General features: G+C 44.1%; 2 protein-coding genes across 6 annotated transcripts in view; both read left to right on the forward strand.

Annotated features, from left to right (window-relative positions):
• cep70 (centrosomal protein 70) overlaps positions 1–5,392 on the forward strand; it is a 6,036-nt gene extending 644 nt beyond the window's left edge. For both annotated transcript variants that reach the window (XM_036216176.1, XM_024265227.2), the window contains exons 3-16: positions 103–226; positions 1,087–1,267; positions 1,711–1,886; positions 1,953–2,012; positions 2,116–2,182; positions 2,729–2,769; positions 2,844–2,918; positions 4,104–4,185; positions 4,268–4,423; positions 4,489–4,635; positions 4,698–4,866; positions 4,942–5,044; positions 5,111–5,190; positions 5,263–5,392. In XM_036216176.1, coding sequence (XP_036072069.1) covers positions 103–226; positions 1,087–1,267; positions 1,711–1,886; positions 1,953–2,012; positions 2,116–2,182; positions 2,729–2,769; positions 2,844–2,918; positions 4,104–4,185; positions 4,268–4,423; positions 4,489–4,635; positions 4,698–4,866; positions 4,942–5,044; positions 5,111–5,190; positions 5,263–5,324 — 1,523 coding nt within the window. In that variant the 3' untranslated portion in view covers positions 5,325–5,392. The remainder of the gene's footprint in view (positions 1–102; positions 227–1,086; positions 1,268–1,710; positions 1,887–1,952; positions 2,013–2,115; positions 2,183–2,728; positions 2,770–2,843; positions 2,919–4,103; positions 4,186–4,267; positions 4,424–4,488; positions 4,636–4,697; positions 4,867–4,941; positions 5,045–5,110; positions 5,191–5,262) is intronic.
• A 1,121-nt stretch (positions 5,393–6,513) lies between these two features.
• The window catches only part of LOC112142000 (SON DNA and RNA binding protein), a 19,627-nt gene continuing 4,314 nt past the window's right edge, over positions 6,514–21,826 (forward strand). Inside the window, exons 1-17 of one of the 4 annotated variants that reach the window (XM_024265232.2) lie at positions 6,514–6,674; positions 7,108–7,299; positions 7,408–7,439; positions 8,248–8,432; positions 8,922–9,067; positions 9,150–9,295; positions 9,761–9,992; positions 10,026–10,136; positions 10,401–10,579; positions 12,560–12,712; positions 12,791–12,963; positions 14,231–14,356; positions 14,442–14,528; positions 15,819–16,022; positions 18,292–18,402; positions 20,311–20,427; positions 21,497–21,644. In XM_024265232.2, coding sequence (XP_024121000.1) covers positions 6,592–6,674; positions 7,108–7,299; positions 7,408–7,439; positions 8,248–8,432; positions 8,922–9,067; positions 9,150–9,295; positions 9,761–9,992; positions 10,026–10,136; positions 10,401–10,579; positions 12,560–12,712; positions 12,791–12,963; positions 14,231–14,356; positions 14,442–14,528; positions 15,819–16,022; positions 18,292–18,402; positions 20,311–20,427; positions 21,497–21,644 — 2,425 coding nt within the window. In that variant the 5' untranslated portion in view covers positions 6,514–6,591. Of the gene's footprint in view, positions 6,675–7,107; positions 7,300–7,407; positions 7,440–8,247; positions 8,433–8,921; positions 9,068–9,149; positions 9,296–9,760; positions 10,137–10,400; positions 10,580–12,559; positions 12,713–12,790; positions 12,964–14,230; positions 14,357–14,441; positions 14,529–15,818; positions 16,023–18,291; positions 18,403–20,310; positions 20,428–21,496; positions 21,645–21,826 lie in introns of all 4 variants that reach the window. The other 3 variants (XM_024265229.2, XM_024265231.2, XM_024265230.2) reach the window with 3 other exon arrangements.

Consider the following 21,826-nt stretch of genomic DNA (forward strand, 5'->3'; position numbering starts at 1 on the left):
CAAACGGAACAGATGTTGACTATTTTAGGATTCAAAACATTTAGTTTTGCTCTAGAATAACCTCTCCTTCATCTCCTCTGTGACCCGGTTCTGTGCTTTCAGAACTGGGCCTGCTGGACAGGAAGTCGGCGGCGGCGCTCAGGTGGACCCTGGAGACGCTGCTGGCGGACTCGGACAGGAGGCAGGCTCTCCTGCAGGAGCTGGTCGGCTCCAACAACCGCCTCAGGTGAACCCCGAAGCCCCGCCCCCCTCATCATGGGGGGTCAGGTTTCTCTGCAGACCACCTGTCCTGCACATCCCATCTGCTCTGCTGTCTGAGGGTCACCATGGCAACCGTATCCTAGACTCCATCAGATCACTGAGGCTTTTATTTTGCTAAATGACAGGAAATGTGAGAATCAAGCCAGACGATAAAACTCTGTGAATTTAAGGAAATTTTAAACTAAAATCAAGAACACTAAAATTATTTAGTAAATATTTAAATGTTTTCCCAAAACATAATAAGGTTTTGCATGAAATCATTAAAAAATATTCATGAAAATACAAAAATAAGAGAAGAAAACGTCACAAATAAAGTGACAATGATCTGAAATCAGAAATGATTCTAGAATTTATTCTTTTAAATGTAAAAAAAGTCAAATTAAACAAAATTTGTAAAAATCTAAATCAGCTTAACTTATTCATTTATTTGCTGTGCCAAAATCTTATTTTGTCCAATTTTTGTGTCAAACAAGTTATTTACTGTTTTTTATTATTTAAATAATTTGTTGTTTGATAAATCCATGATCTTATCTTGAAATATTTCAATCTATTTATTTGGTTTATTTACTCATTTATAAGCTTTAATGAGTTTTTTACACTTAAACAATAGATGCTACGTTTTAATTTAATATTTAAAATAAATGTTTTTTTTTAACTTTTTATTCCTAATTTGATACAAAAATGATCAGAATTCTAAACTAAACTAAAGCGTCAATCATCATTTTGTATTTGAATTTTTCTTCTGACCAGCAGGAATCAAGCTCTAATAAAGGGGGCGGAGTCAGTGATTCTCCTGACGGTCCTTTCTCTCTCTCTTCTCTCCAGAGAGGAGGTCCAGGAGCAGACGAGTCGGGCCTCCCAGCACTCCCAGAAGGCCTCGGAGCTGCAGGTTCTGCTGGACCAGGTAAAGGTCCAAGTCCAAGACCTGGAGGACCGCTGCGTCTGCAGGGCTGCGCAGACGCACAGCCGCACGCTGCAGCTGGAGCGCCGCGGCGCCGAGGCCACAGTCAGTTCCTGTTCTCACCCTGAAAGATTTGTGTGACTTTACACATGAAAGCTTTTATTTTGAAATGCAACCTCTGTCTCAGTGCTGCTGTTCCTCAGTCAGATTTCAAAATAAGAGACAGAAATCTTCGGTTCTTTAGCTGAACCAGATTAAAGCCAAGAACCGTCGTGTGACCTGCAGGTGCAAACAAGCCCCGCCCTTACAGCCCCCTCGGCCCCTCCCACCCTGATCAGAAACATTTTCCAAAATGACACATTTTTGTTGGTTATGTCTCCATAGCAACCATCTTGTTTTATGGTCACTTAAGGATAACCAGCAGTTTTACGTCATTTTTAGAAGAATCTGCTAAAGTAAACTTTTAGATCTCCTGACCTGTACTCGCTCCCCTCCGGTTCTGGTTCTGGTTCTGGGTTAAGTCTGTGCTTGTCCTCTGACCGTCTCAGCGCCGCTGCGAGCAGCTGCAGCAGAAGCTGCGTAGGAAGGAGGAGGAGGCGGCGGATCTCCGCAGGAAGCTGCGGTTCGCCGTGGAGCAGGAGGAGCAGCGCTTGGCCCGGCGGAACCGCGGCTTCCAGAAGATCTGCGGGAGAACGTTCAGGCCGCAGTCCACCTCGGATCAGCGGTGAGGACGCCGGGCGCCGCACGCCGCCTCCTCCACGGGTCTCACCAGCGCCGCTGTTCTCTGCAGGGTTTTGGACGTCATCGACTTCTACGAAGAGGAAAGGAGGCGTCTGACGGAGGAGCTCAGGTGAGGCGTGACTCCGCCTCCTCCTGAAGGAGAGCCTCTGAAGTGAGATCAGGAGGAGTTCGGAATGATCCCAAAAGGGTTCAGGAGTTCTGCTGCTCTGCAGGTCTGCCCGAGGAGGAGCCGAGGACGGAGAGGATCGGAGCGCCGGCGCCGCTCCTTCATCCTCCAAGGCAAGACCTCCCAAACTACAGGAAGTCCGGAACGTTCCATTTCCTGGAAGATGAGGAGGGAGACTTCTTTGATGCTAAATTAGCTAAAAATGTTAAAGGAGTTGAATTCATTCATGAAAAGACTCTTATTTTCATGATCTGCTCGGTAAAAGATTAAAGCTAAAAACATAAAAATAAAAGTCTGGGGGAAAAACTAAGAAAAACTTCAGAATATGCTATAATTTAAATTAATGAACGTAAAAAATGAATTATTAAAAACCACTTCAGCAACATAAAATCAGATTTTTCTAAAAATTGATTTAAATAAGTGAATCAAACCTTAAAATGTTTCTGGTTTCTTAAAGCTCTTGATTCTTCAGTAATGTACATTATTTTGAAGGATTCTGATTTTTTTTTTTATTTATTTTTAAGCGGAGAAGATAAAGTTTCCTCCTAAAATTACGTTTTTTTTTTACGTTTCCTTTTGTTTTTAATCAAACTTCAAATTAGAAAAGCAGAGCTGTGGTACAGTGTCTGGCACTCACCAGGTGGCGCTGTCCTCCTCAGGTGTTCTCGGAGCAGCAAAAGGAGGCGGAGCTGGACTCCAGGTGGGTGGAGCTTGTGCTCTCCTCCAGGTGGATGCTGGGATTCTGGTCCTGATGCTGCTTGTGTTCTTCTACAGACCGGTCTGGGAGCAGCTGAAGGTCCACAAACACAAACGGCGCCACCTGGAGGGGAAACCGCAGAGCGCCGTCAGGTAGAACTGTGACCAGGAGGATGGAAGTTACTGGAAGATTTGGGTTCAAACGCGTCATAAAAATCCTTCAAACTGAACTTTTATATCAGATTTTTTAAGACATATTAGGTAGAAACTTGATGATCAGGTGGAACATTTACAGAACTCGACAGATGAAGTTAAAAAGTCACTTTTTCTGCTTTAGTTATTTAGTTTGTCTCCATGTTCTTTACATGCGGATGTTTGACTTTTTACAGCTCAAATCATCAAAATAAATCAGATTTTGGAACAATTAGATCCTTCAAAGCTAATTCATTGACTGTAGTTTGGTTAAACATTTTTATTTTACTAAAATACGGCTAGGAGCTGAAAAAGTTCCTGTAAACGGATCATAAATCTGGAATTTACAAACTCAGAAAACGTTATTTTTATTTCTGTTTTTCTGATCAGTTTTTCGTACTCATGTGCGTTCAAGAACACGCGCTAAATGCTCGTTTAGTTCACACTAGACCCTCAGAGAGGGGCTATTCTTCTGTTTTTACTGTTAACTAGCGCATGTCTGACACCTTCAGTTGAAGCGGTTCACACGGTTGTGTTCATTACTAGCAGTGATTGATGTGGATCAGCATCATGAGGAGACCTCCGGTGGTTGATCTTTATTTGAAGAACCAATGCAGACACCTGCAATAAACTCTTGAAGCTCCAAGTTTGTTAAGTTTCAGATCTGAGCTACAGTTGGTCCTGGTTTAGCTTGTTCAGCGTTCTGTACATAAAGCTGAAACGACGGTAGAAACGTGCAGCTGAACGTGAAACCTGAGCACCGTAGATGATTGACGGCTGCTTGACCCTGCTGTGATCGTAGCTTTCATGTTGTCCCGGTTGGGTTCTGCTGTGCGGTTCTGTTGGGTTGTTGAGGGCGTGGTTCAGGTTCCGTTTGGAGCAGTCTCCTGAGAATCGGCCCAGTTTGTTTGCTGTGAAAGGTCATCTGGACCCGGGCGCGGTTCACTTCAGTGTGAACACAAACGGACTTTCCAGAAGTAGAACTAAAAGAAGGAACCGATGGTCTGAGCAGAACCCGGGCTTGGGTTGTTTTGTGTTCTGGTTGAATGGTTCTGGAGATGGTTCTTCCTGTTGGTTTAGTCCGATTCGGACTAAAACCAAACGTTCTGAAGCGACAGACGATCCCTCCTCTCTGCTGTGTTGCAGGCTGACGGCAGTGGGCGGAGCAGAGGAAGACGCCGTAGAAGAACCTCCCGCGGCGGTCCGGTTGTGCTCTCAGTACCGCGGCGTGAGCGACCCTCCTCCGGTTCCTCTTCAGCTTCAGACGTTTGTCTTCTGGTTCTATCGTCGTCTTCATCTTCTCATTCCAGCTGCTGTCTGACATCAGAGCGGTCATCAGAGGCCCCGCCCCTCCTGCCAGGCTCAGAAGCCCCGCCCCCTCCACAGAGCTGGACTTGGAGCTGTCAGACTTCCAGGCGCTCCTGCCGGTGTTGGAGGACTGGGCTGGACAGCGCCGTCGGCTGAAGGTACGGCGTGGTTCTGGTGTGTCGTGGTGAGGATGTTCTGATGTGTGCAGCTGCTGCATCTTCAGGACCTCCAGGACCTGCTGGTGGACCTGGCGGGCAGGTCGGTGCCGCCACAGCGACCTCGTCACGGCTCTGCAGCAGCGGTGAAGGTGGAGGACCTGATTCTGCTGGTGGAGGACCTCCTGGAGAACGCTTTCAAAGACCCGGAGCAGGTCTGAAGGTCTGTCGGCTTCAGGTCTGACCTTCAGGTTCTGATTCTGCTCGTGTTCTGCAGAGGCTCCGGAGCCCCACCCCCTACACGCTGAGCGCCATGGTGTCCCACTTCCAGACGCTGTTCGACGTTCCCTCGCTGACGGGGGTCTACCCCCGCATGAACGAGGTCTACACGCGGCTGGCGGAGATGACCAACGCCATGAGGAGCCTGAAGGACGTCCTGGACCTAGGTAGTTCTGATCCAGTCCGACCCGGCGGCCGGTCGGCTCGTTCCTGCAGTCACGCCGCAGTCTTTCTGTTCGCAGACGGCAGAGCCACTCCTGCAGAGGTGGTGGACCGCGCGTCTGCGCTGGCGTCTGCGCAGCCGCCAGGACTGCAGGACCTGCTGGAGCAGGCGGACATCGACAGGTGAGCATCTGCAGAGTCCCGCTGTGGCCCCGCCCACCGCTCTTCACGCCGTTCTCCTTCCTCCAGCATCATCGTGAAAGTGAAGCAGCACGATGAGTTCCTGCCAGCCTTCCACCGCCTCATCACCGACATCCTGCTGACGCTGGGTGAGGCTGACGCTGCGTCTGCTCCTCAGCATTCACCGTCTTATCTCACCTGCGGTTCTGTTTGTGCTGCAGGTGTGACTCACCTGGATGAGATCCTTCCTGCCTTGAAGGCCCTGAAGCGTTCTGCAGCCTGACCTCCTGCCGTTCCACAAACCAATAAAAACTCCAGAAGAATAAAACTGTCGTCGTCTCTGGTCCTTCATTTCTGATGTTATTTTATTCTGCACCTGATACCTGTTCAGACTGCTTACCTGTGTAATAGACACCTGTCCACACCTTTAAACAGTCGGACTAAAACCTCTCCTCCGTGACCAAGGAGCTGTCGGAGTACACCAGGGACAGGACCAAATAGCTGTCAAAAGACACCAGGGACAGGCTCAAAACAGATCTATTTGTTTTCTGATCAGAATAATTCTTGCTTTTCAGAATTAAACCACCCTCACAAATGAACTTGAATGTAATGTTTGAGTGTTTGTTTCCAGTAGATTAAAAGTAAAACCAATGTTAATCCTTTCATAACCCTTTATTACTCCTACATTCTGTTTTTCTATACGTATGTCTAAGTAGAATGTGGATACCTGAATATCAATATTTCTTACTAATTTAACTTGTCTTTCTATTATGTTGTATTTTCATTTGTCCTAGCCCAGACCGATGTGTTTCTTTTTCCTTTCTTTCTCTTGATTTCTTTCCTTTCTTGTGGTTCTTATAGTTTTGATGCATATTTTTAGTAACAAAAAATAATACTCATAAGAGATTATTCCATAAATATTTATTTTCTAAATTAACATTGTTATAAAACAGATGTTTGTTGGAGTGTGTTTTATTTTGAAATATTTTTCACATCTTATCTTGCAGGTTTAATCTAATGTTGTCAAAGTTTTCTGAGGGTAAGATTATGATTTATATTCAGTCTGTTAGAATTATTGATTTATTCTGCTAAAGTATTTAAAACAGTTTTTACACAGAAACTTTAATGTGACGTTTAAAAAATAAAAAGAACATTTTGAGTATTTCATTCTCCTTTTAACTCTGTTTTTTACTATTATTTATTTTATATGTTTCCAGCTTTAGTGGTGGAGTGTGCACCTTGAGATGGGATGGTCGTGGGTTCAAATCTAAGGTTGGGTCAGATATGAAACATTGTTTTATTTGGAGTAGCAGCTCCACCTAGCGTCGAAACTTATGGTTGAAAAAACTATAGGTCAGTTTTTGTTTAAGATGAAAACAGAAAAAAACGTGTATTTTATTTTTAAAGTCTTATCAGAATAACTATAACAGCATTTTTAAAATAAAATTATTTCCCGCTGTATAGGAAAAAAGGAGCGGAACGGAAGCCTGTGAGGTCAGCGGACGGTCGTGTTTCCGTCCGGACATTTTAAAAGCGACGCACACAAAACCATGGCGGCCAACATAGAACAAATCTTCCAGGATTTTATTCTGAAGAAGATCCGAGAGATCGAGGACCAAAGCGGCGACCCCGCGTACGTCTCCGTCGATTCGGTTCTGTCGCGTTTCGACCTTTAAAACGTCGCGTTCGCAGCGGAACTGCGCATGCTCCGCGCGCGCCGCTAACAGCCTCGGAAGCTAGCTCTAGCGGCATGTTTACTCTTTCAAAGCGAACGCTGGTGCTGACTGACTGATGTCCGGACCGGTTCGGTCCAGTTTGACCCCGAGAGAAGACGCAGAAAAAACTGACGTGATAATAACTGAGGAAATGAATTAAAAACTGTAATAAAAGAAGAAATAATCCTGTAAATGAAGTTCAGGGGTCTTAAACAGCAGCAGATCAATCACACCTTTAGTGAACGGGAGGAGCACTGAGGAGGTGAAGGAGCAGCAGGAGGTCTGCTCCTCCATCCTCTCCTCCTGTCACTGGAGGATGTTCTCCTCTGAGGTTCTCCTCTCTGTGTCCAGCAGTGCGGAGGGAGAAGGAGGCGGTGAAAGGGCCAAGGCCGACAGGACCCCCCGGGACCCCGAGCAGCAGAGACCCCCCCAGAAGAAACACAAGAAGCACAAGAAACACAAGAGCAAGAAGAAGAGGAGGAACCGGGAGGAGCGCAGCAGCTCCGAGTCTGGAACCGACCCGGAGAGGAACGCTGAGCAAAGGTAGGTCCAGGCTGAGCCTCCTGTCAAAGGTCAGAGGTCACGGTGGTGAAGGTCTCCTCAGCCTTCATGCAGACTCTGGTTCTCATCTTGTTCTGTGTTTCCTCACAGAAGAACGTCGTCCTCTGAGAAGAAGGAAGAAGGTAAGAAGCCGTCTCCGCCGTTCTCACCTGTGACGGTTCTCTAAGGAACCGGAAGTTCTGAAGCCCTAAATGTAGAATGTGATGTTGGAGATCACTCCTCCCAGTGTCTGTCTGTGTGTGTACGTTCTTCTGTGTTCTGTTACGTTCTTTACCATTTTTTCATCTTCTTTCAAATTTGATCATATTCTGTCACGTTCCTTCTTGCATGTGCATTTATGTTCTTTTACATTCTTTCATGTTCTTTTATGTCACTTATTTTCTATTATTTCTTTTTCAGTACTTTTAAGTTCTTTAATCTTCTTTTCTGTTCTCCTGTCATTGGTCTTTCATGTTCCTTCAGGTTCTTTAAATGTTCTCTCAGGTTCTATTATGTTCTTTGGTGTGACTCTGTCTTCTTTCATGTCTTTTCCTTTTCTTAGAAAGCCTCTTCAATGTTTACATTCAATTCTTGGTAAAGTTTGTGGACGTTTCCGTGAGGTTTCTACACAAACCGTTTGATCTTCTGTTGTTGGTTCTTTTCAAAGTTTGACTCGTTTGAGTTTTACTCCTGTTTTCAGTTTCTCACGTTTGTGGCTGAAATGACTAAAGGGATCGATTAACTTAGTTCAGGTTGAGTCAACCTTTTCAAAGCTTTACTTCCTGTTTTCATTAAATCTGTGTTTTTGAATCCTCACATAAGTGGTTCTGTGTCCTTCTGGATGGCACTAGAACTGTTCAATCCTCTTTATTTCTCTCAAAGATCAAAGACTGTCGTCTGTTGGCGGTATTTGGAGTCCCGCCGTTAACACGCCGACCTGTCTCTGTTCAGGGGAGGATCATGGCGGCAAGTCCTCGCGCCGCAAGCAGCACTCCACGCGCAAGAAGAAGAAGAAGAAAAAGAGGAGGGGCGGAGACAGCTCGTCTGACTCCGACTCCGAGTTGGCGCCAAAGCAGAAGGAGGTGGAAGAGGGGCGGAGCTTACCGGCGGCGCTGCCCGATATAATCCCCAAGCAGGTAAAAACTCTACTGTGGTTCAGAAACCTCTGGATACAGATGATTCTATGAGACAGAAAGTCCAGGATCTCTCACTTTCTTCAGCTGTTTCAATGATTTTAACCCGAGTTAATAATTTTTTGTTGTTTAGAAGCTCAAATCTTACTGTCTCTGTTTGAGAAGTCATGATGTAGAGAATCTCAGATGTTCTAAAGTTTAGCTTAAACCCAAAAGATGAAGCAAATTTTGGCCTTTTTTAGCCTGATGCAAAAGACAAAAACTGTTGCTGGCTATCTTTAGCCAAACTCATTTCTGATTTATTCCACTTTTATTGGGTGAAGTAAATGTTTGCAGCTAAAAAAAACAAAAAAACAGCTGCAGTAATTTTTCTTAATAGAGACTTAAGCCCCGCCCCCTTTTGGCGTTGGTGAGTCGTGTGTTTGAGTCTCACACGAGTCTAAAGACACAAAACAGAAGAGAAAAAAGGTTTGGTTGTGTGGTTTCTTTCAGGACAGCTACAGTAAGCGCAGTGAGGAAGCGAGTGGGCGGAGCTGTTGCTCTCCTCAGGTCCACTCCTGCTCCCAGACAAGAACCTCGGAGCCTCGCTCCAGGAGCAGGTCCCCGTCCGGGCCGGAGTGTCATCGTACCGGTTCCAGGTGAGAGTGAAAGAAAAAAAAATGTGTTTTGTGTCTCCGCCTCTTTGTCTGTCTCTGGTTTCACTGTCGTCTCCTCCACCAGCTCCTCTGAGAAGAGGAGGGATCTGGAGGATCAGGGCCTCCAGGGTTCCTCCGCCAGCCTCCCGCCTCCTCACGGGAACGCTGACGGAGCTGAAGAAGAGCTGCCGGCGGAGGCGCCAGCCGCGGTCAAACAAACCCAGAAACGAGGTGAGTCGACAGCGTTTCCACCGAATGCAGAACAGGAGGAGCTAAAAAGGAGACGACTAAACCGCCGTTTGGCTGAAAATGTGACCTCCAGGAGGATGTAGGACTGAAACAGGATCTTCTTCTTCATCTTCCTGTCGTTTTGTCTGTGAGACTTCACTCTTTTAGTGGAGTTAAGAAAAAAAATAAAACATCGACTCATAAATAACATCAAATTATTCTTGTAAAAAAAGTAGCTGCTATGTTTTGGTTTATTATAAAAGTAAACCCTTTTTATAAGTTAGTCTTCCTTCTATGATGACTGATATGGTCACATGACTGATGCGGTTACTCCTTTTATAGTCACATGACTTTGCGGTCACATGATTGATTAACCAGTAAAATCTCTAAGCCCTTATTCTAATTGATGAGTTCAACCACATGTCAAAACTGTTTACGGTACATTCAGGTCTTTCTACTTGTGCTCAGACTCTAAACCGGCTCCAGAGCCAGAGGTCCTCCAGTCTAAACCTTCAGAGAGCTCCAGGTCCAGTTCAGCCGCCGCCAAGCATCAGACCAAGAAGAGGAGGAACCATTCTCCTCAGAGGAGCAGCGATGGAAGGACTTCAAAGAGACACAAAAGGTCCAGGTCTCCCCACAGGCGGAGCAGGAAGAGGTCCAGGAGGAGGTCCAAGTCCAGGAGCTCGTCAAGGGGAAGGAAGTCCAGATCCAGGAGTCCGTCCCGGAGTAAAAGGTCCAGATCCAGGAGTCCGTCTGGCAGGAGGAAGACCAGATCCAAAAGTCCATCGGGGAGAAGGAGATCCAGATCCAGGAGTCCATCTGGCAGGAGGAGGTCCAGATCCAGGTAATCCAGGAGAGTTCTGCTGCTGACTGATGGATTTCTGGTTATTCTAATGAAAAAAGTCTTTTTTTAACAACTACGTGTTGTTTATTAATAATAAATTATATAAAAAAATATTTTTTTCCACAAGTTTCTGCAACAACAGGAGAACCTGTTATTGATTTAGAAATGAAAAACCTGTAAAAACCTTCTAGAAGGTTCCAGGAACCTCCCAACAGGTTCAGTTCCCGATCATTTGGGTGACTTGACCCCTCGCCGTGTGAGCAGGTCGGCGGAGCGGAGGCGGCGGTCGCGCTCCCGCAGCCGGCGGAGGGTCGGCTACAGCCAGAGGGACCGCTGGAAACGCGAGCCGAGTCACTCCCCCGTGGTCATCCTCCGGAAAAACAGGTCCCCCGCACGCAAGGAGAGGAGCCGCAGCAAGAGCCCCAAACGGATCAGCGAGCTGGGTCAGAACCGGGCTTTCACGCCTCTCATCGCACCTTTACACTCTTAACTCAAAATGTTTCTTTTATATGAGGAATAACTGCAGTTTTTTAGGATAAATGTTTATTTTTAGATCATTTAAGGACTAAAAACTTTCATTTTTAGGTTTCAGCTTTAAATTTAAACTATCTTTGCCCTATTTGAGCCTAAAATTTGAGAAATGATTAGCAATATGGGGTAAAACATTAGTGCTTTGGGAGAATTAAGTCCTGTTACGGCCCCAATGGACAGGACTGGCCCAAGTCTAGGGGGAAAACCAAAAATGAGACCACAACAAAAACTGGAGACCAGTGAGAACAAGGAGCACCGTTTAGTAAACAAACTAAAACCTGCGTCCAGCAAAGAAAGAAGAAAAATTCAATAATTTGTGACAAAACAAACGGGAATTGGAATTTTGGCCATACCACGTCCGATACCGCGTCCTATCCTTCGTTTGATAACGAGTCCAATACCGGGTCTCATACTGCGTCCGATACAGCGTCCTATACCTCGTACGATAACGAGTCCGATACCATGTCCGATATCTTGAGAATTGGCGATCTGTGATTTAATGGGAATTTGTATGTAGAGCCCAAGACTGGACTTAAAAATTTGCGTAGTGACGCGTGATCACGAGTATTCTGGACATGGAAACCAGAAATTCTTGTCTGCGCCTCACTTTGCATTGAAAGGGGCCACTTGAACCAGACCCGTGCACATTTGTGGAGGTCATCTGCAGGATGAGGTCAGAAGATAGCGGACCGCATGCAGCTTGTCGGCCTCTTCCTCATCTCTCACCTCACTGGCCTGTCTCCTGGTAGCTCCTCCATGCTCTGGACACTACCCTGACAGACGCAGCAAATCTTCTCCCCACAGCTCACACTGATGTGTCGTCCTGGATAAGCAGCACAAACCTTGAACACTCGTGTGGATTGTAGACACTCAAAACACTGTCGGCTCTCAAAAGTCAGTAAAACATCAGCCAGAAAACATCAGGACGAAGAAGTTGCTTGAGGTCTCCACCTCCAGAACCACTCCTATATTTAAGGTGTCGCGCCGATTGCAGATTATTTCCACCTGTTATCTGTTCCACATGCATAAAAACATACGTGGACGACTTGATCGACTTGGAGTGACACTAGGTTGTTTTGGTGTTCCCTTTATTTTTTTGACCAGTGTAAAAACAAACATTTCAGCAGAAGTCGGATCTCTGCCTTTAAACCGCGGTGAGTCTGACTTACTGCAGAGATGACTGTGGTTACGTTTGATTCAGCTGCTAACTTGTTGTCATTAGAACAACGAGTGGAGCGAACAACAAGAGCAGATGGCCTCTTTGACTTTTTTTCCCCAAATGTTTCCTTTGATCTGCTCTAGGATCAAAGGGCAGATCAAAGCTCTGGTAAACGCCGTCTAATACTTTGAGAAGAGAAGAAATAAACAGTTCCAACATCGTCATATACCTAAATATAATGTGCAAATGAAGAGAAACGGCAAAGGTTTTTTTTATGATCAAACTCAGTCAATCTCCTCACTCTCGAGGGCAAGGCAGGTTGCTATGGCAACGGAGAGACTATCATGCCGTACGACGAAGGCAGAGCTGTCAATTCTCCAAGAATTGCCTTCTTGGGAAATTTAAATTTATGCCATTCAGGAGTCCAATGAATTTTAAAGAAGGAGAGGGAAAAAAAATCACATAAACAAGTTATTGGTCTGTTTAGGAATGTAAACAGTTTTTATTAAAAAGTAAAACTCAGCAGGAAATGTGGCAAAAAGAGGGGATTTTTAATATCAAGCTCCATAAACGGTTGTTTTTTTAGATCAGTAAAAACATTAGCAGAGCAAAGGTTCTACTGATGTTTTCCATCAAGAACTTTCTAATCGGGATTTAAATCAACCTCAATCTCTCAGAAATGTCCAGATTTGTTGTTTTTAGAGTTCTCGATGTTTTTCTTCTGCTTCCCCAGATAAGGAGCAGTTGTTGGAAATCGCCAAAGCCAACGCCGCCGCCATGTGTGTGAAGGCCGGGATGCCGGTCCCCGCCAGCCTCAGGACCACGGCGCTGCCCCTGGCTCTGCCCAGCATGGCCATGAACGCCGCCATGGCCAGCATGACAGCAGGTGCCCCGCCTCTTTTCGCTCCGCCCCTCCGCTAAAGCGCTCGGCGTCTGGCTGACCCGCTCTTCTTGTCTCCTGAAGCCACGGTGACGGCCGCCCTGTCCAACATGGGGACTCTGTCGTCACTGCTCTCGCTGCCGTCCACCAACAAGCCGGCGGCGGCGCCGGGCCAGTGCTCCGCCGCTGCTTTGGAGGAGGTGAAGAAGAAGGTGGCAAAGCAGGCCAACAGCCTCAGCATCAAGGAGTTCACCGACGTAAGAACGAGGAGCCAAAATCTAAAATACGAGTTGTTTTCTAAGACTTGATTTAGCACAGGAGGCAGAAATTCACCTCTCAGTTATGGGCGGGACTGTCGCTGAGCAACCCCACCCCCTTTCCCTCACCATTAATGAGAGTTCTCTGTTTACATACTCTACATTACAAATACAGCATTGTCTTTATAAAAGTCCTCCATCATCAGAAAAAGTGCTACAAGAACATGTTTAAAAACACCAAAAACTAGAGCTACACCACTTATAAAATACTCAGTGTGCGATATTAGTGATTGATATCGCGATACTTGAAGAAATAGTAAAGCATGAAACCGCTAATGCATCATCTTCATTTCTCTGCAACGATTTTGTTCAAATAGAAGTCAACATAACTCAAACAGTCTCTAAATGGTCCTCGTCTACGTAGGAGGAGGGTATGTAACGTAAAAGGAGTCGCCTGATTGGTCGATTGGTCAAATGCTTTATTTGATTTAATACTAATTCAGATTATTTTAGCCTGTGTAATCATTTAAGGCAACCATTTATCGCAGTCGATGCCATCTATTGTGATAAACTGCTCAGAATGATGATACATTTACGTTCACATGAACATTGCCAAATCCGAGTCCCTGATTGGTCAAAGTTCAACCTGGGTTAACCTTCAGTACGTTTTGTATGTATAGCCCGACAATGGTCGTAAACACTTGAAAGTTTGAAACGCAAGACCAAAATGTGTATTTACGGATTGTTTTAATTATAAGTTTTTGCTTGAACGCCTGTTGTCTGGGATACTGTGAACGTAGCTTCAGCTAGGAATGGTTATGACTGATCTGAAGCATCTTTCTGGCTGTGGCTAGCTAGGGAAATGTTAGCGTTCTGAGTAGGATTCTGAAATACCTGCAGGTCGTGAATGTCTGAAGTGTTGCATTCATCCCCACTTTCTCTTTGTGCTGCTCCGCCTAAATTTGAGCAGCGGTTCAGGCTTAGGGTGTTGCCATGCAGGCACATTTTAAGTTAACACGGAGAAAAATAAATACATTTGTGTACTTGCAAGTTTTGGAAATTAATTATTCTATCAAGAACCAGACTAAGAACAAACAAAAAAAATAACTTTGGATTGGGATGACTCAGCAGAAATAAATGTTTCAGTTTGCTACTGAAAATGCTGCAGTCAGACTTCTGCTTGGTCCGTTCTAAAGATTTTACCCTTGGAGACGATGTTCTCGTTCCATCAGTGTTTGAATCTCGTTTTTTTGTGGTCTGGTTTCAGAAATGCAGGATGATCGTGGACAGCTCCGGGGAGCTGCCGGTCGCTGTACCCCACGTGTCCGACGACGAGGATGACGCCAAACCGCTAGCTGCGATTCAGCAAAAAGTCATCAACATCAACATTAACGTAATGTCCAGCTGAAGCACAGCAAGCATTTCTTTTTGGCGTTTTTACCCGTATACGTAAGCGTTTTTTTCCCTTGTTCCCTTAGAACGCCACTCTTCGTCCCACGGTGCGCAGCGATGCAGGAAAGGCCAAAGAGTTCCCGGTGTCTTCAGGGTCCCAGCATCGAAAAAAGGTCTGGACAAACGCGGCACATTTGGAGTCTCTGGTCTGGATCGGTTATAAGAATGGGGGACTAGGTTTTCTTATGTCGTTTGATGGTCATAGATATATATCATCACATCATCTGCAAAGAGTCTAACAAAGGCCTTGAGACGGCCTGAAGTCCTAGCTGGAAAAAAATTTGGTCACAACAAAGCATCCATCCATCCATTTTCTTGACCGCTTCATCCCTTCCGGGGTCGCGGGCACAACAAAGCATTTTTACAGAAAATCTTTAAGAAAAAGTGTCGTTTAGACTCATTCATTTACATTATTTACTTAAATTGGCTTGAGTTAAGCTAACAAGCTAGCAAGATCAGTGGTCCAAACTGCTCACGTCAGACTTCTTGTTTAACTGTTGTTGTTTCTTTTGACATAAATTTGTCTATTTGACAGCTAGAAACTTAAAAGGTTTACTGAGTTAAAGTTGCTGCAGTACTGAAACCGTCCAGCGGGGAGCAGATTTGATCTTGGTTTTCTCTGCAGGCAAACAGCTAAAGTAGCTAATAATTTAAGTTCTGGATTTGGAACTCAAATAAAATTGCTCAACAGGACAAACAAAGCAGATTTTTTAAAATATTTGATATGTTTACGTTTATATTCCTGCTTTTATTCTTGTTTTTTGGCCACTTATTTGTCTGTTTGTAACCAAAACAGAAATTTATTTAAATCACATTTGTTCAATGTGTGGATAAATATGTAAAAACGTGTCTAAGATAAAATGAAATAATTAAACGTAAAAAAAATTAATTTCCTTTTATAAAAAAATCAGCTGAAATTGGAGTAAAGCAGTTTAAACTCTGCGCTTTATTTTGAAATATTTTTTTAATTTCCTGTTTTTTTAAATAAATGTGTATGTTTAAAATTGTTGTGAAAAGTGATGGTGTTTACGCCATTATTGTGAAATTCTTACCTAAGAATGGAGGTTTGATGCCGCAGGAGTTTATTTTGAAAGGATGACACTTCCTGCTGGAGTGAGGACCCATTCCTTCCAGTTTTTCACAGTTTTTGTGTTGAAATGTATTTGAAAAAACTGTTTAAAAATGGGTTTAAACTCACTGAAAATGATGTTATCAAACTATTTAACCCTTTAACATTTGAGGCGTCGCCAGATATGCTTAAACACTAAATTGTTAACGAAGTTTTCATCCGTTCACGATCATTCCAGTAGATTCTGGAGGAGAAAAGCGGCTCATGTTAACTATTAAAAAATGACAGCAAATCAGAGAAACCTCTTCTTAACGTAAGACGCCTCACTGTCCAGGAGGGGGAGGCACTGAGCGCCTACGGGGAGTGGGTTCCAGTGGAGCGGACGGCTGAGAAGGCCACAGCGGCGCCCAAAAAGCCCCCATCAAACCTTCTTCCCGTGAAGTCCAGCCCGGCAGAGCCGTCCGCGGCGCCGCTGGACTCCGAGCAGGCGGCGAGGAGCGTGGAGAGCGACAGCGTGTTTCCTGACTTACCTGCGCAGGTAGACAAACGACATGCCTCGTCAATGAACACAAAATTTGTTTTTGACATGTTTCTAATCAGTTGTGAATATTTAATGTTAAACTCAAAAAGTATCTTTAGTCTTCAGTGTTTTCTACTGTAAATCTGAGGACGGATTTTCATTTAAACCCTCTCTCCTCTTCATACGCTGAAGATTTTCAGAGCACAGAAACAGGATTTAAGAAACTTGTCTGCAACCAATTCCATTCTCTCCATTTGAATCTCCTTTAGCTGGGAGGTTTTTTTCTTATGCATCCTTTGTGCAGTTTTATTAAAACGTTCTTTCATTACGGACGTGACCCTGAGTGTTACACCTGCCCCTGATATTTCACGACTTCAGTGAAACCTGCACACTCTGTGGTGTATTGACGTTCTCCGACCCATAATGAAGATGCATTCCTGTGGTTCCTGACATCAAATCCATATTAAAAAAAAGTGGAACAGCTTTGTGTTTTACTGACAGGCTATCAAAACCTGCAAATCAACAGATCTCAGGCTGCTCTGCCTGACTGCAGTAAAACAGATTTAAATGTATGCTTTACTCATTACTATGAAACAAAATGTTTAAAATAGAATAATTTTTTGAATGTGTGAATTGTTGAAAAGTTAAATCCAGTTGACTAAAATGACAAAATTAGACTTAAAGAGACGCTAAAACCCTCAAATTGCTAGCTTAATGCTAAACTAGCTAATAGCACTTCTTTTCTAGTGCTGTCCAAATCTACAATTCCAAAATCAAGTGCACTAGAAATTTCCCAGAAGTCTTTGCAAAAAAACGTACGTGCATCCATGCTAACTACATAGGCGAATATAGACCACAATGCATGGCGGTAAAACAATATTAGAGAAAAGAAAAAGCAATTTTTTTAAACAAAACATCCACATTTTCACCATCAGAATACAGTGGAGTCACAAATAGACATCATGAACTGTTTGCATTTGATTTTCACTTTTGCGAATTTGTTGACGTCATATCCGGCGTTTAGCAAAACTGAAGAAAAGTAGTGACCATGGTGTCCGAATAACTTTTAACATCCAGATCACTATATAGTCCGGCACTAACAACAAGATATAATCAGTTTCTTGTATGTTTAAATGATAAAAGTTGAAGCTGGTAACTTAAAATGATGAAATTTGACTAACGTAGTCACTTCAAGTTGCTAGCTTAATGCTAAACTAGCTAACGCTGCTTATAGTGCTTCTGCCATTTCTAGTGCTGTCTGAATCTACAGTTCCAATATCAAGTGCAAGAGAAATTTTCTAGAAATCTTTGCAAAAACAATTAAAAAACTAGCATGCATCGATGCTAACTACACTAGCGAATATAGACCTCAATGCATTGTGGTCAAACAATCCCAAAGTAGCCAGACACACAAGAGTTAGCAAAAAAAAGAGATAAAATAAAACTTCTTTCCTCGAAGTGTGATTTCTAGAAGTTGACCATTTAAAATTATTACATTGGAATTACCGACTTCATGCTAACAAAGAGTTGATCTAAGAAAAAAAAAGATACAAAAATGTTCTTTCTTGGTTGTGTAAATGCTAAAAGTAAATGCTATCCAACTAAAAGCTACATCCTAGCTTAGCCCCTCTCTAACAAAAGATAAATGTCTTTAAAAGTGTGAATCTGCTCTGAATCTGGGCGGTGTTGCAGAATCTTAGTTTTTTCTTCTCATAAAGAGAGTTCTGAACCGCTCCATCCCCGAGAGACCCTACCACCCTGACCTGCTCTCAAACCCCTCCACCACGATAAGGTGGCGGTTCACGGATAGAGGACGGCAAATTCACTTTTAGTTAAACACGAGTAAAACAAGGTTAACACTAGTTGTTCTAAAGTTTGACATTCATACCTCATATAAAAGAAAATGAAAAAAGGAAAAGATAAATGTCTAAAATAATTTTTTAAGGCTGTGAATAAGTTTTCATGGTAAACCATTGATTCTAAATCATTTAATTTACTTGGAAAAAGTTGAAAAGATCCTGAAGCTTTATAAAGCTTTTGCAGGAGCTAACTTCTCCTGAACAGTTTGTGACTTCTCAGCTTACTCTTATACTTTGTGTCCTCTGGGGGACCCCGGCTGACAGGAGCCCCGCCCCCCTCAGCTGGAGCCGTGAAAACTGCACAAACAATTGATTTGCATTCTGCTCTGACTCCGGATTATCACGCGCACACATAAGACATCTCTGAGAGATTTATGGAAGCCGCTTGGAATATGACAGCCTGACCTTTTGCTTTTCTTCTCCTGCAGCCCGTAGACATCACTCAGGCTGTAGCAGAGAGGATCAAGGCTCAGAGGAGGCTGGCCGAGAACCCCAACGACATCAGCGCCATGTGCATGCTGAGCCGGGCTCAAGAGCAGGTACTCATACAGGAACGTTTTTCTGTTTTACAGACAGTTCTAGAAACCGGCCCTTTAAAGAATGAGAGAAAAATTTAAATTTTTTAGCTATATTTTAAAAGAACGCATCTTAAGAGATTTTTAAAATCACACCATACGATAATCTGTTTGGAATAAAACACAGATTACAGAATAAATGTTTAAGATAAAACACGTTAATTTACTAAATTAGCTCATTTAAGACATAAAGCTGATCAGAACAGAGAAAATAACTGACAAAAATAGATGTTTTGTTAGTCATTGGATGAAAAGGATGTGTGTACATTCATATAAAGATTATGGAATACTTAAAAAAAGGTTTGCAGTGCAGAACTTCATCAAACGATTGTGAGAAATGGAAGAAATCCCTGTTTGTCAGGAACAAAGTGTGTCATTGATGATGCTAAACACACAACTCTGTGATAGCTGTGCAAAAAAAATATTTTTCAGTGTGACCCAGATGTGCCATCGTGTCCAGCAGAGGGCGTGTTTGAAAGTATTCTGTGGTCACAGGTGCCACGACCTTCAGGCGTTTTCCCAAGTGATGGTTTTAGGTTACATACATGTCTTTACAGCATGGTCTGCTCCTTTCTAGATGATACGTTTATGCTCACATTCTGCTCCATATTTTTCAGTTTTCATCCTCTAAAAAATTCTCTTACATTTTCAAATTTTTTTTTTTTATATATGTAACCCTTCCGCTCTCCTTAGTTTGTTTACATTAAGAGTGGGGTCATCTGGACCCCCCAAGACAGTGCGCTGAACTTTTTTTTATCTTTGATTTTTGAGTTTCACTAATGTCCATGACAGACATAAAATCCTGTCCACCTTTGTCATGGAAGAAATCACATATCAATATGTGGTTGGAGTCAACTGGACCCCAAAGAGAGCGGAAGGGTTAAAAGGTTTTTGAAGCTAAAAAGTTGTTAAGGATGAATATTGACTGTATTCTACACTCAAACCCCTCAGAAATGCACATTCAAGCGACGATTTCCAATGAGAAGTTGCAGTCACTCGTAGCTATGCTAGTTTCTAGGATCGTTTTCAGACTCTATGTTCAAAACGTTAATCAAGGTTTAACTTTGACCAATCAGGGATTCGGATTGGATAGTGATCTATTCGTAATTTCAGGTTTACGCAGTTGAATCTTTTGTGGTCACATGTAGCGGCGCAAGTTTCTGTGACAGTATCCGGACTCTACGTACAAAACGTTAACCCAGGTGAAGCTTTGATCACTCACAATCCCCTAATCACCTAAAGGCAAATTCGGGTTTCTGTCTTCAAAACTCTTGCAGTCACACGTAGATACACAAGTCTCTAAGATAATTTTCTAACTTTACACACAAAACGTTAAACCAAGCTGAACTTTGACCAACACGGACTCTTATTTTTGGTGGTGACATTCGAGTAAATCCAGGTCTCCGCGTTCAAAACTCTTGCGGTCACGCGTAGCTACGCCAGTTTCTACCACCGTTTTCAGACCCCAAGTACTGAACGTTAAACCAAGTCAAACTTTGACCAATCAGAGACTTGGATTTGGTGGTGACGTATGACTAGCGTCTCTTTTCATTCACAGAATTACCAACCGGTTGAAAGTTTACCGTTAATAATTGCGATTTTTATGCTGGAATTCTTGACCCCACGTCTTTCATGTATCGGAATAGAGCTGCGAAAGACAAAGATTTACGACATTTCTCACCAAGACCTCAAACTGTAGATACATACGCTAGTATCGGGTAGCGGCAGTCCCATATGCTAACCGTTCAAGAACGCAAAAACGTGTCCAGTAAGTCTTAGGAAATGCTGATAAATGTGGTTTCATGCTAGCGTGGTGGTACTCGTCTGGGTCTGCACACGCTCAGATTGAGTAACTAAAACGTCTCCTGACAGGTGGACGCGTGGGCCCAGTCCAGCAGCGTCCCGGGTCTCTTCACCGGCTCTACCGGAGCGCAGGTCCTCAGCTCCGAGGAGCTGTCCAGCAGCGGTCCTCAGGCGTGGTTGAAGAAGGTAAGCGTCTCCCCCTGAGACGCCATGACGCCGTTCTGCTGATTGTGCCGCACTAGAAACTTTCTTTCTCTCTCTTCTTTTCATTCCCCTCGCATTCTTTTCTTCTGGCCTTCTTTGTGCGGCGTCGAGGCGACCTCGGTTTGAATTGCCGCTTTATGACTCGGCTGAATTGAACCGAGGTTGAAAAGCTCTCGCGCTCCGCTCAGACAGAACTGTTCAGTAGCATGAAGCTGCTCGCTTTCCTCAGGAGGCGGGGCTTAAGTCGGGCTGTCGGACCACAGCGCCTTCATAAGGTGACGAGGTCAAAGAGAACTCATAGGACTGAAGCCCAACGGGAGGAGAACCTGATGGTGCTTTCAGTTCATCTAAATATTCATTTCATATCCAAACTTCAAAGTTAAACTCACTTTATTCCAGGATCAAAACCACTTTTTCTGGTATTGGTGATAAAGTTCCTCAAAAGATGAAAATCTGACGTTAAATCAAACTGGAAGCAGTTTGTTGCCTGAAAAAAACGTAACAAGACTTTAAATAAAATCCAATTTATGGATCTAAATTGATTTAAATCTAAATCTCCTCAGACTTAGACTTCTGCTGAGGAGAACGGTTCTGTTTGGGACTGAAGGTTTCCCAGAACCACCATCATCTGGTTCCTACAGACCTGAGTTCCTCTGCTACAGAGAATCAGATCTTCATCCTGTTCTTCTCCTGGTTTGAGCTGCTGCTCCTCCATTCTCCTCCATTCTCCTCCTCTTCTGTCCTCCTGCTGCTCCTCCATTCTCCTCCTCTTCTGTCCTCCTGCTGCTCCTCCATTCTCCTCCTTTTCTGTCCTCCTGCTGCTCCTCCATTCTCCTCCTCTTCTGTCCTCCTGCTGCTCCTCCTGCTGGGGTTTTATCTGCTCCTGCAGGTTGATGGACTCTTAAGATGACATTAAAGCTGCTCCCTGATCCACCACAGATGTCTGTTGCTATGGTGACGCATCAGATCAACAGCTGGAAGCATCAAAAACTCTCCTGGATTTAGAGTGAATAGAAAAACATCTTTTTTGTGTTTTCCCGCCGTCGTTCAGGACCAGTTCCTCAGGGCAGCGCCGGTCTCCGGCGGCGTGGGCGAGTTCCTGATGAGGAAGATGGGCTGGAAGACCGGAGAGGGGCTGGGAAGGAACCGCGAGGGAACCGTGGACCCGATCGTCATCGACTTCAAGGTGGACCGAAAAGGTCAGAGCAGGGGGTCCAACTGAACCGCACAGGGGCCAGAATCCAAAACATACCTGAGGTCAGGGGGTGAACAGGAGAAACATTTAAAGAACACTAAAAGCAGTAGCGGTTTTAGGCACGGGCAATACGGGCAGCTGCTCGGGGCGCCGATTCAAAGGGGGCGGCATCTCAGCGCTGGGAGG

The sequence above is a fragment of the Oryzias melastigma genome, linkage group LG2 (assembly GCF_002922805.2).
Source record: "Oryzias melastigma strain HK-1 linkage group LG2, ASM292280v2, whole genome shotgun sequence".
Classification (NCBI taxonomy): Eukaryota; Metazoa; Chordata; class Actinopteri; order Beloniformes; family Adrianichthyidae; genus Oryzias; species Oryzias melastigma.